A 12,504-nucleotide genomic window follows, 5' to 3' on the forward strand; every position below is an offset into this window, starting at 1 on the left:
AACAACTTGAGAGGTGTTGTGGATGTTGTTACCTCTCACCAACCAGATATACCAATATGTGACATTTTCTTTTAAATGTCTGCCTGTGTGGGGACACAGCACATTTCAGTGTTTTAAACTATTTTAGTAGTCCTTTCCATAAATGGAAATGTAGCCCTTAAATGGAAAGAAATTGAAGAAACTTTCAGGTATTTAACAAACCAAAAACTTTAATACTGTTTTATTTTTGTTTCTGTGATGTTTTTTTGTACTCATCAACACTTTGTGTTGGTTGTCTTTAGCCAGCCTTGCTATTAACCAGTTTCAGGCCAATTCAGTCTGAGCCAATGCTCCCAGCATCTCCATTCATTAGTAGTTTTTCCCATGTACTCTTTGTTGTCAAAGACAGTAGAAAATCTCTGCAGTGGAAGAGTGGGAATATGTGCCCAAAAAGTTGATAAGGAAATCTAGACACAAAGACATCCATTAATATTTCAGTGAAATTGAAAATTAGAAAAGAAATATTGGAAAAAAATTGGGAACTAGGATTCATTCAGGAACAGTCGGAGCAATTAGAAAATTGCTAATTGCAAACCTGTAATTACAAAGACTTGGGTTTAAATGTAATAAATGTTATTATACATAAATAAATCAAGGGTTTTTGATTGTCTGTTGTAGAAATCCCACCTCCTCTCTGAAGTTTTCATTTATAAATTAGTTTTTTTACAAGGCTTAATTTTAGTTTCACATTGTGTTGTTGCTGAGCACTAAGGAGCTTATTGCTTTAGTCTTCTGGGGTTTGCTAGACTCTGTATCTGTATCTTTATTTTGTTCATGGCCAGACAGTTAAATCTGTTTCAGCTTGTCTTACAAATGTATTTAAAGTATGTTTTACCTCTTATTTATAAACTAAATGATGAAGTTACCATAGCTTAAAAGTTCATCATGCCTCAGAACAGGTAACATCCTCACATGTGTTCCTGCTGCACAGAAAAGTTGAGCTAATGCAACTCGGCCTAGCTCCTGCTGAAATGTTACTGGCAAGATAAATAATTCTGGGAGAGCATCTTCACTGGGCAGCTGCTCCTGCCATTTAAAGCATTTCTTTGAGCTGTGGTGGCACACTGCAGGTTCTGGAGCAGATCCTGTCCCCTGTCCTGCAGGGCTCACGGCCGTACAGGGGCAGGGTGCTGGCCAGCTGTAACTCACCAGGCTGCGTGTGTGCTCTGACTTCATGGGCACTGTCAAACCTCAAGATGACAGCTGAGAATAAGAATTGCAAATTGTGTAATGGGTTGCTTAATTCCTAGAACTTCCCACTTCCCTAACAATGGAAATGACTAACTGGAATGTGCTGTCTGACCTGGTGAGGAGGCTTTGATGCCTCCTTCTAACCTTTCGGGTCTCTCTAACCTCCTCCACGTAACCTGGATGCCTTCCCCCTTCCCAGTTGCATGGCCTAATCACCTTCTGTGGGTCATCAACACCTTTCAGGCTCAAAAAGAAGTGATGGATGAAAACATTGGTGTGAGAGCTCTACAAATCTGTTTCTCAACAAGCAGAGACATCCTCAGGCACTGACAGTTCCTGTTCTCAAGTCATGCTGCCTGGAACAATTTGCTGGAAGCATGCAGCTTGCAGTTTCTAATGGACAGTTAACATAGATCTGTTGTAAGGAGACTGAGTACATTCTTGCACCATTTTAGAAATTAAGCTTCTTGAAAGAATTATCTTAGCATTTCTTCCAGACTTGAAAATAATATCCCCCAGATACTTTGTTCTTGGATACTACAGCTTGTTTAAACTGGAAATTGTGGCAGCTCAAGGATAATCCAGATTATAAAATAAAAACAAAGCAAACTTTCCCCAGTTTGGTTGCAAAAGTCCCTAAAGACTCTATGCTAACTGTCCAGGAAGGAATTCTCTATACAAAAAAAGTTAAGGCTTCTGTTGTATGACGTGACTGAGTGTAGCTTGGTATCTGATCCTTCTGTTGTTCCATGTCTGACGGACGCGCCTTTCCTCTTCGTTATCCATAGGTGCTACCCATAGGTTCTGACCTTCCGGCTGGCACTCCATCCAGTGAGCAGCTGCCTCCTTTTCCAGGACCTTCACTAACTCAGGTGCTACACAACGTGGCAGATTTTATCTGCTTCTTTTCCCCTCAGAGAGCACGTTTCAATTAAACTCTCCGTTGCATGTTATTAATGTTCTTGGTTTTCTTTTCTTTTGACTGAGTAACCCCTTTTGTGTAACTGTAGCAGTAGCCCGAGTGGCTTCAGCACTGGGTGTGAGTGACCTGGTCTAGTGGAAGGTGTCCCTGCCCATGGCAGGGCATTGGAGCTGGATGATCTTTAAAATCCCTTCCAACCCAAACCATTCTGTGCAGCTTGCCCTTTGGGGTGCTGTACCCAGTGCCTGATCAGGCTTAGGGGTTTTAGTGTGTTAATCTGAACTTGACATATTTTTTTAAAAATATCATGCAGTGAAGTGTGTTTATAAAACTTGAACCTGTTTTCTTCTTGAAAAGAGTATAGTAGCAAAATAATATGAAAAACTATATATTGCTGTGAAATGTTTATGAAAATGTAAAATTGCCTTTGTGAATTGCTCATGAGGTTTTGGGGTTTAGTTGTTTCTTTTGATGATTTTTGTTTTGTGTTGTTTTGTTTTTTGTTTTGTTTATTTTGTGACTGCTGCTGCATTCTGATTTCACTAGGCTTTAAGATTTTCAAAACTTTGAACTCTTTATGATAAACATGACTTGAAGTGCAGCAGTGGCCTCCCCTGCTTAAGCTTCTGTCCTTGTATACCTTGGTTAGCTGGCATATTTTGTGTGTAAATGGTGGTGCCAAGCAATAGAGCAAGAGGCCCTGGGCAGAAACTGATGCACAGAAGTTCCTCCTCAACATGAGGAAGAACTTCTTTCCTGTGCCAGTGACCAAGCACTGGAACAGATTGTCCAGAGAGGGTGTTAAACCTCCTTTTTTGGAGATGGCCAGGAACCAGCTGGATGCAATGCTGTGCTTGAGCAGGGAGGTGGGAGCAGGTGACCACTGTGGTCCCTTCCAGCCTGACCCAGTGTGTGATTCTCTGTGGTTTGTACAACTAAGGCAGATGGCATCTGAAGTTGGAAGGAAAAGGCTCATTCATCTGAAATATTTTCTAAAAGTAGCTCATTTTTACATCTTGATCTTAGAGCTATAAGCCATATTCTTGCCCTGTGAGTAGCAAGGAAATAGGTATCTTTTTCTCCAAACTGAACAAGAAAAAACCACTTGTTTTTTCTCCTCATTTCAGAGGCAGAAGCTGGTTTATCTCTTTTAGTCAGTTCTTTCTGAAGCATGCTTTTACTGAAGAAAAGACAACAATTTGGTGATAATTCTTACCTGCATTCTTCCTGTGATCAGCTATCAGATGGATCAGGAGACAGCTAGTTACAATCAGTCGTATGGAGTTCATAGTCCTTTTCATTGATGGAAACTCAGTATATTAGTAGCATTTTCCCCTAAGCTCAAAAGCACTTGTAGCCACTTCTATGACTCAAGCCATGGTACCACTGCAAAGGGCTGCTTCCTGTTTGTCATAGGTATTTCTGGCAGGGTTTGTAGCATGGAAGAGTCACAAATATAGGTCCCTTGCTTCTTGTCCTTTGCAAACAACTTACTGAATTTCACTTCTCATTTGAACCCAGAAGGATTGTGTAGGAAAGAAATAAAATTGGAGGAGACCAACTGGATCAAATCTAATTGACTCTTAAGAGCATTTGCTGCTATCACATAATACTATCTGGAAAATTACTGGCTTGTCTTAAAGTAGGCAGGCTTGCCTTCTGTGCTGCTTCTGTCACTAGTAGGTGATTACACAACTTTTTCCCTTTCCATAGTAGCAGACTTGTAATTTGCAGACACAGTACACGTCATCTCAAGACCAGTTTTGAACAGTCTGTTCTATAGTCTTAAATACCTGTTCTATTTATTCTTTAATTGCTTTTTAAAGTGTGTTTAGATTAATCTCAAGTTTTGTTTTGGTCCCCTGTTCCATAAGGAAATCTTTATTTCCTGATCATTCTGGTAGCTATCTGTTTAATTGTAGCAAATATCTTCTTGTGAGCATAAGTAATGAGAATTATTTAGTATTTCAGGTGACATGTCCCCTCTGTTTTACATTGTTGGATTAAATTGCCTCACTTGTCACTAAGCAGTTGGATTTCTGAATGGAGTCATACAAGTCTGCATCTTCTGCTTTTTTTTCTGTAATGGAATTGATACAGGCTTTATTGTTCCCAGGGTTTTTAGTTTTGTTTTGAAATCCACATGTCAGGAAGAATGTGGCAACCCTTTGAAAGCATCTTTATGCTATTATGTACCTCTTAACTTTCAATGGAAAGTAGTATTTTCATGTTGTCATGATCCCCCCTTCAGTTTTAAAAACAGATACAGCTGCTTTTTTTGTACTTGGAGAGATTAATAATGCTGAAGTTTGGATGAAAATTTCTGTTCTGTAGGGTCAGAGTTGCAGCTTAGTGGTATCTGACAATACATTCTTCTTTCAAGGTATCTTATGGGCATGGCCCTAATTTAGTAATTTTGGGACTTTTTTTATCTTCAAGATATTTTTAGGTAAAATGTCCTGCTCTTCCTCTCCCCAATCCAGCTGGTCAAGTTTGAAAAACACCTTGTATTCTAACTGAAACAGCTGAAATCCAAGTAATAAGCATACTTGAGAGATTCTGCCCCTCTCCATCCTTTTCAAGTCAATCCATCTATGTAGCCTCTCTGAGAGAACTTGTGGGTTGGTGGTTTTTTCTTGGTTGATTGGTTTTGAGTGATATGGTGGAGTTTTTTCTTTTTTTAAGTTCCAGTTAATTTTCCTGTTCTGTTGTTTTTAAACAAGTGTGTTGCATGAGTTATTTCCAGGTCTTACTGTACATGTTAAATCTAAATGTGTAGGAAGGAAGCTGGACAGAAATATGGAAGCTGTACTGAGTGCTTTAAATTTTAGTATTAAATATGTCTGTTTTTCCTGAGCTGGGACATTGTTTTACTCTTTTTTTTTTCCTCAGTCCCAACAGCCACTGGAAGATCTGGATGCTCAGCTGAGGAGAACCCTTAGCCCAGAGACCGTCCCAGTGACATCTGCTCCTGCCTGTGTATGTTTGCAATGTTGGCAGTTCAGTAGTCTTGAAAAACCTCAGTGTTTTTTCAAAGTCCTACTCTTAGGTCACTGCCTTTAATATCACTACACCAGTATTTAGACTTTTAAAAATAAAAATTCAGAGTCATCTTCCAGTTTGTGGGACTGAGTCAACCAAAATCGGGAAAGTCTGTATATTGCAATAGATTAGGTAATTTCCTGAGGCTGTTTTTTGGTATTAGTTGTTATTCCAACTTCTCTGGTGATGTCACCAAACTAGAAATGGAAGTGAGTGTGGAATAAGGGGAAAGAGCACTAAAAAAGCAATATGTGATATGTCAGTCTCAATTTGGGAGGGCTGGTTCAAGTGTGGATCTGAAATTTTAAAAGCCTCTGTTAAAGAGCTTTGGATACTGAATGAAGACAATGACTGACAATACAAGTGGTTATTTCTGCATTATTTCTGCACAGGCCAAGGGGTGATCTGCTCACAGCCTCAGGGTTATGAGGCCTGTAAAATCTCTTGTCTTGCATTTGTCTTTTCATATATCATACTTTGTCCCTGTTGGAAGCAAAAAAATTATGTAATATGCAGTATGCTGGATTTATTTGCATTCAATGAAACTGCTAAGTATTTTAATTTATTTTGTTTTCCTCCTTGAACCTGCAGTCTGTGCCCTCAGTAGCATCAACAGTGGTTACTGGGCCGGTGTCCACAGCAACACAGTGTCTGAAGGATGGTAAGACAGCCATGGTTACTTTGGGGGGTTTCTCAGCATGGAGATGGAAATCAAAATTGAACAGAGTAACCACTTGGAAGGTTATAGCCTTTTCTACTAAGTCATGGGATGGCAGCTCCTTGAGGGCATCTTATTGGTTTTTAGTAGCCAGACTGAAATTTTCCGCTGTAGGCCATGAGGAGGGGGGAATGATAGGTACTTACGTATTGTAGTGACTCATTTGGGATTTAAAGCTGTCCAAAATGCTAAATTAAGACCCAAAAAGAATCTCCACTATGCTGCTAAGGTACAGCATCAGGACTTGAAGGAGCTGTGTTCTATCATGTGTTATGTTCCTGGCAACAACAGTAGGACCCATTTTGTGTCATTACACTGTGTTCTACATGTAGGATAACTCTCCCTTGCCCTAAGGGTGTTTCATTTGAGTTTGAGCAGAGAAGCCAAGGTTAAACTACTCAAAATTTAATAAAGGTAGTAAGAAACCCAGACTTGCTTCTTTCTGCTTTAGAGCAACTGAAGGTTGACTGGGTGATCACCAGTTGAAGTCTGGATGATCAATGACTTTCAAATCTGTTATCGGGGGGCAATCCCAACACTTGCAAAATAATCTGAGATTTTCCTATCAGTATTCATCTAATTGTTTTAATTTTTGAAATCTTTATTTTTAAAAGAAGCTATTAATACGGTGCTGAAATTTTTTCTTGAGCTGTCTAGTAAATACTATTTAACATGTGTGTGCCTCTGAAGTTGAATAACACACCTTCAGAAGCCAATAAAACCGTGAAGGTATATAAATTATGTACTCTTATTTTGGGACATTGGTGAACTATAATGTAGAATTCATTAGTCTGCTATAGAGTTAGTTGGGTTTTGTCTTTTAAATTTAGAAGGTAAAGGTAAACAAACTGGGAAGTTGCTTAATAAACAGTGCAAGCTGTCCAATAGAACTGATTTAAAAATAGAATGTTATTTCTCAGCTTTGTAACTTTACACTGCCAGTACACACAGCAACGAAATGAGGAGCTGACACCTGAGAGTCCAACTTGGAGAACTTCAGATAGACTGCTTTGAGTAAATGTGGTTTATAGCATTTCTTCAACTTGTCCCTTTTTGGTGAATAGCTGTTCCCAGTGTTTGTGAAATTTAGGTAGTCACTCTGAGTATTGAACCAATTTCATAAAGCTCTTTTTTTAAATATTTGTCTATTTCACATCTCTGTTTGAAATCATTGTGCCTTTTTTACTGTTGCCTAAAAGTGTAGTTTTGGCAAATACACTGTGCAGGAAAGCTTTGTAGAAAAATGCTTCAACTTAACATTAATAATTAACATTTTAATATGGTGCCATGAGTCTAGAAGCCTCTTTGGAGTTAACAGATAGTTGAATTTGAAGTACATATAAAGAAATGGTTGGAGTTGAAATAATTTATTGCTCATTGTTGTCTTAACCCCATTCTCCTTTTCCTTAGTTTTGGCAGCAGGTGATGGAGACAATGGTGCTGTGGCTGCTGCAGCAGGAGCCAGTGTGCTGAAGATGGGACGGTTTCAGGTACCAGCTGCTAAACTCACTTGGTACAGCACCTTGGGGTGGTTCCTGGTAGTGCCAGCTCAGCGTGCCATGTCCAGGACTTGGCTGTCCATGCAGAGCTTGTGAAAGCCCGTCTGCAGATGCTGTTTCCATTCAGTCTGTGCAGGTCTGGAGTTGTGAATACAGGGTTTCATCACAGCAGGCCTTAGCTGTTGGCCTTGGTCCTTAATGTTGGGCTGCTCTGTCACTAACAGGGCTGGGATGTTCACTGTATTATGTCCTGTTGGTGAAGGAGGCCCCATCTGAGGCTGTTTCTTGGAGTTAATCCTCTAGATTACAAGAAGTGCTGCTTTGTGTGACAGTGTTTTGCCTGGAGGGAAGCAGTGGCTTGCTTTGTGGCATACCTAGGAAATGAGTTATTCTCCCCACTCAGATGCATCTTACCATTAAGGGAAATAAAAGCATCATATTAAGGAAAAAACTAAGGAAGTCTGCATGATTGTATTTCTATTCTAGGTATCGGTGGCAGTGGATGATGTGCTAAAAGAGGGTGACAAACCTGACACGAAGCCAGTGCAATTTGAAACCACCTCCACTGATTCCTCAAGCCTTTCTGGCAGTAGCCCAGAGAGCACGCTGGTAAAGCAGGCTGAGAGCAGGAAGAGCGGGGCCGTGGCTGCTGCTGCCTCCTTGGATGTGGTGGATGGCATTCCTGAGGCAGCTCCCGGGCTGCCACTGCCGGGAGATGCTGCTCAGGCCACCAAGGTTGGGCGCTTCCAGGTGACGACAGCGACGGATCAAGTGGGACGCTTCTCCGTGTCGAAGGCTCGGGATGAGGTCAGCTGTGCTGAGAAGGAGCCAATGACTCTTCCTCTCTCTGTGGGCTTGGAACAAGTTGCTTCTTCAGCTGCAGCTCCCAAGAAAGAGTTGGAGTCGAGGCAGTCCCCACACATGAACGGTCCATCCTCTGATCCGGAGGTCGCTTTTCTCAGTGGAATGGCTAAGGATTTGGATGATGGCTCAGGGAGCCCAGACTCTGTCCAGCACCTGGGATCGAAGATCAGCCTCCCTGTTCAGAGCCTTAGCAACTCCTTCAACTCTTCCTACATGAGCAGTGACAATGAGTCGGATATTGAAGATGAAGACTTGAAGTTGGAACTCCGTCGGTTGCGGGAGAAGTAAGGCTTTTTCTTTGGGGGGTGATGTATGGAATAGATGTGACAGGATTGATATGAATTTCACCTCTACATCCCTTAGCCTTTGCTAAGTGTCAGGAGTCAACACCAGCATTTATGTGGGAAGTAAGGTTCTTTAGTGAAAAGCAGTATACAGTTGTAACAAAAGATATGGATAAGACTGTAGATCTAAGAAAGGTTTGGCATATCACTGGAGTGAGTGGGAAAAACACAGTGTTGTTTGAAAATGACACACAAGTCTGTGCATTTCTCATCTGCATTTCTGGCATTTCTAATGGTTCTTTTCCTGAAGAGACCTTGTTGGCTCAGAGAAGAATTTGGAAGTGAAGCAATGTGACCTACTAATTTATTTATACTGAAAGTTGAACTATTTTTTAGGGTAGCTGGCAGTTTTAAATCCTGTGTATGCAACTGCTCTGAAACAAATTGTAAGGCAATACCAGTGTAGAAGTCTCCAAGGCCATATGTCTGAGAAAATGAGTAATCTAGCTATTCCTGTAGCATTTGAATGCTTTTTTTGTACTCCTGTTTACTCTGGTTTTGTGATTGCAACGTTGGGAACTTAGTTTTGGAATTCTAGGCAGGGCTAGAGCACACTGGAAGATGGCAAGTGTTCCTGCCATGTGTGCTCAGTGGTTATTATTTAGTGGAAAAGATTTATTTACTACTTTCTTAAATGTTTGAGAGTTTGACCAAAGAAGCAGCTCAGGCTTGACTGGAGGGGAGGAATTGTTTGTCTCTATGTGTATACACAGAATTCTTGTAAATCCCACTGTTTTGTAACTTGTTAGGCACCTTAAAGAGATCCAGGAGCTGCAGAGCCGCCAGAAGCAGGAGATTGAGTCACTCTATGTGAAACTTGGAAAGGCTCCACCTGCAGTAATTATTCCCCCAGCTGCACCCCTTTCAGGAAGGAGGAGACGACCTACGAAAGGAAAAGGCAGCAAGTCGAGTCGCAGCAGCTCCCAGGGACATAAAAGCCCTCAGCTATCAGGTGAGGCTTCCTTCAATATTGGTAGCAGATAAAATAGACCAAGTAACATCTTAGAGCTGTGTCTCTCTCTGTTTCCTTTTGAGGAGTGTGTGTCTGTACCAGTTCCCCCCTGAATTTCTTTTATCATTTTTTAAATTACTTTTGCTGTTTGGTAGTCTTGCTTGGGACTTTTTCAGTCCACTGAAAAGTATTGTGACGTTGTTCTGTAAGAGCAGTTTTAAAGTTGTGGTTTGTGTTTTTTAGATATTAGTCATTGGGCTCTGACTAGGAAGAAAAGTGTAAATTTACAGTATGGCAGAAAAGTTTGTTTTTTAAAGGTAAACTGTGCTTGTTCCCTCCTGAAACTGATTTTGCAGAATGGGTCTGGTCTCTTTAGTCATCTGCAGAGACTTTTTTTCCTAATTTAGTACCACTTAAGCATGGTATTACTGGTGTCCTTACACTGCAGAAACTCACAGTTGATGGATATTAAAATAGTGCCTTTTTTCATGGAATTGAAGATTTGTTGTACTTACAGATTGAGAATGAGTTTCAGTTGTCAAGGCTTCCTTTCTTACTAAGACCATTTTTCTGATAGACAGAACTGAGTAACTAGTTCTGTTTACTGATTGGGTGACGTGAGTGACAGATACTTTCTGGGTAATTGGAGATTCTCCAATCCTGTAGCAGGAGCAAACAGTGTTGGAGGGCCAGCAGTGCCACCAGAAATATTTGATTCTGCTTCTTGTGTATTCACTTTGATAATTCCATGTCATGCTGAGATTTCTGTATCCACTCACCCTGGCTGCTCATTTCTGTTTTGCTGTGTGATAGAGGAGCTCTGTGAGCACATAAACCACCACAGAGTTGTCTTAAAACTGAGGAATTTTTCTGGTCTTACTGCTTTCTCAGAAACTGGAGTAGTTCTCTTCCCCTGCCTCTCCTTCTCTTGCCTGGATTGTCATGCTTGATCAGGCTCAAAAATGTACACAAACCAACACTTTCTGCCTTCCTTTTTCCTCTAGGCAACCTGTCAGCTCAAAGTGCACCATCAGTCTTGCCCCCTCAGCAGACCCTTCATCCTCCTGGCAGTGTGCCAGAGACTGGGCAGAACCATTTGTTGCAGCCCCTCAAACCTTCACCTTCCAGTGAGAATCTCTACTCTGCCTTCACCAGTGATGGTGCCCTGTCGGTACCGAGCCTTTCGGCGCCAGGCCAAGGTAAGACTCCAAATGCAATTAGTGGAATTAGTGGAAATGAAGGGTTGGCTTCATGACACCTGATTTTTAATACCTGGTGTAAAGTAGCTCTGGGGTCCCCAGGTTATGTGTGGAGGCTGTTAAGGATGTTGTTTGCAGCTGGGTTTGTAGTTTCTCACTCAGGGAAGTGTGAGGTGGTTGAGGGTCTGAAACCCCAAGGACAGCACAAGAGAGTGCAGTGGGGTGGTGGCAGTGAAGTTCTGCTGACCTGGGAGAGGTGTTGGCTCACAGGAAAAGAGCAATGAGATTGAGGGTTGGAAATCACACCAAGGAAGGGGCAGAACAGGTTTGATATTAACAGATAACTGAAATCATTGGAAGTTTCCAAAGACTTGGAGTCTTAGTCCCTTTAGACTTCCTAGCTGGTTTGGCTGTTTCTGTCAATGGAGTTGTTAACAGTAAAAGGTAAAAACAGGCTCATGTTCTTTAACTGTGAATTATCCTGGAAGGAAGAGTCAGTGTAGGAGGATGAAATGGTGGGAGTAGTAAATTGGTCATGTACTCAGGTTTCTTAAGTAGTGGGTAGCTTGTTATTAGTATGTTATCAAATAATCTCTCAGGCACAGCTCTGATTTATTCAGGGAGGAGGGCTTTTTTTGCTTGTCATTAGGGGATGATTCCTTTACTTATCTGAACTTAGCTGTTGTAGGCTTTTTTTCCCTTTGCACATCTTTTTGAAAATCAATTCTAATCTGTGTTTTTGCTGAAACTGAAGAAGTGCATACAGAAAATCAAACAGACTTTAAGGAAAAATTTCCTATAGAGCTTTTTAGGAATTGTTTCAGGCTTTTTGGAGCTACTTGAATCATCTCCCTGCATCCAGAGATGTGTAGTACCATTTCAAAAATTGGGTGTTTTTGCCAGGATTTGGCTTTCCTATAGATTGCAACTTTGTAGGTGGGTTATGTCCTGGAGAGTAGCAGTGGCCTCATGTCTGGAGGTGCTGGAGGGAGTCTCTTCACTCCGTATATTGTCTCTGTACTCCTTGGTCCACACTTTGAGACTTATTCTTGTGTGTTGTGATTGCATTTCATCCTTCCAACTTCAAGTTGCTAACATCTTGTAGTGGTGTTCTGTCTCCTCTCCTCTCCTTTCTCTGTTCTCCCTGTTCTTGTTTTCTCACAGGCTGTGCGAAGTTTAACTGTGCATCTGAGAGAGTGACCTTCAAGCCTGGTGGCAGGAGGACCCGATTTCTGAGTACGCCCTGCTTGGCTCTTTGTGTGTAACACCTTTACTCCTTCCTTGTCTGGTTTTTGTTTTGTCTTTTTTGGTTTTTGTTTCTGCTGCTTGGATCTGTTTCATGCAGCCCATCCTCATCTGTCACCTTGTATTCCCTGCCATCCCATAGCTCAGCTCAGCTGCTCTTAGCACACCTTTAGAAGTTTGAGTTCTCCTGTTAGGTGTTCTCTGCTGTTAAACTCACTGTAACAAGCACTCATTTTCTCTAAACCTTGAGAGGAACCTTTCAGGACAGGTCAGTGAAATGACACAAACTGGGGAGACTTAGCAGAGCACATTGGTAATTTTGCTTCAGCATATGTTAGATGACATGAGACTTGCAGGGAGGTAATCTTCCTAGTGGAAGAGTGAGGAAAATTTGTTTTCCAGGTTATCCCTTAGCTGGACACTTCAGCAGTGGTGGGGGGAGTGTTGCCCTCCCTGGCAGTGTGCTTGCAGCACAAGTTGGGTGTGTGT

The 12,504-nt window shown here is 41.4% G+C and overlaps 1 protein-coding gene across 17 annotated transcripts in view; it reads left to right on the plus strand.

The window, feature by feature from the left end:
- Positions 1-12,504, plus strand: part of WNK1 (WNK lysine deficient protein kinase 1) — a 98,282-nt gene that overhangs the window by 77,703 nt on the left and 8,075 nt on the right. For 8 of the 17 annotated variants that reach the window (XM_064421224.1, XM_064421226.1, XM_064421231.1 and 5 more), the window contains 8 exons: positions 2,019-2,102; positions 5,045-5,131; positions 5,786-5,855; positions 7,323-7,402; positions 7,898-8,559; positions 9,369-9,571; positions 10,576-10,770; positions 11,935-12,027. In XM_064421224.1, the coding sequence (XP_064277294.1) occupies positions 2,019-2,102; positions 5,045-5,131; positions 5,786-5,855; positions 7,323-7,402; positions 7,898-8,559; positions 9,369-9,571; positions 10,576-10,770; positions 11,935-12,027 (1,474 nt within the window). The remainder of the gene's footprint in view (positions 1-2,018; positions 2,103-5,044; positions 5,132-5,785; positions 5,856-7,322; positions 7,403-7,897; positions 8,560-9,368; positions 9,572-10,575; positions 10,771-11,934; positions 12,028-12,504) is intronic. The other 9 variants (XM_064421225.1, XM_064421227.1, XM_064421236.1 and 6 more) reach the window with 3 other exon arrangements.

Source organism: Passer domesticus, chromosome 5, assembly GCF_036417665.1.
Source record: "Passer domesticus isolate bPasDom1 chromosome 5, bPasDom1.hap1, whole genome shotgun sequence".
Classification (NCBI taxonomy): Eukaryota; Metazoa; Chordata; class Aves; order Passeriformes; family Passeridae; genus Passer; species Passer domesticus.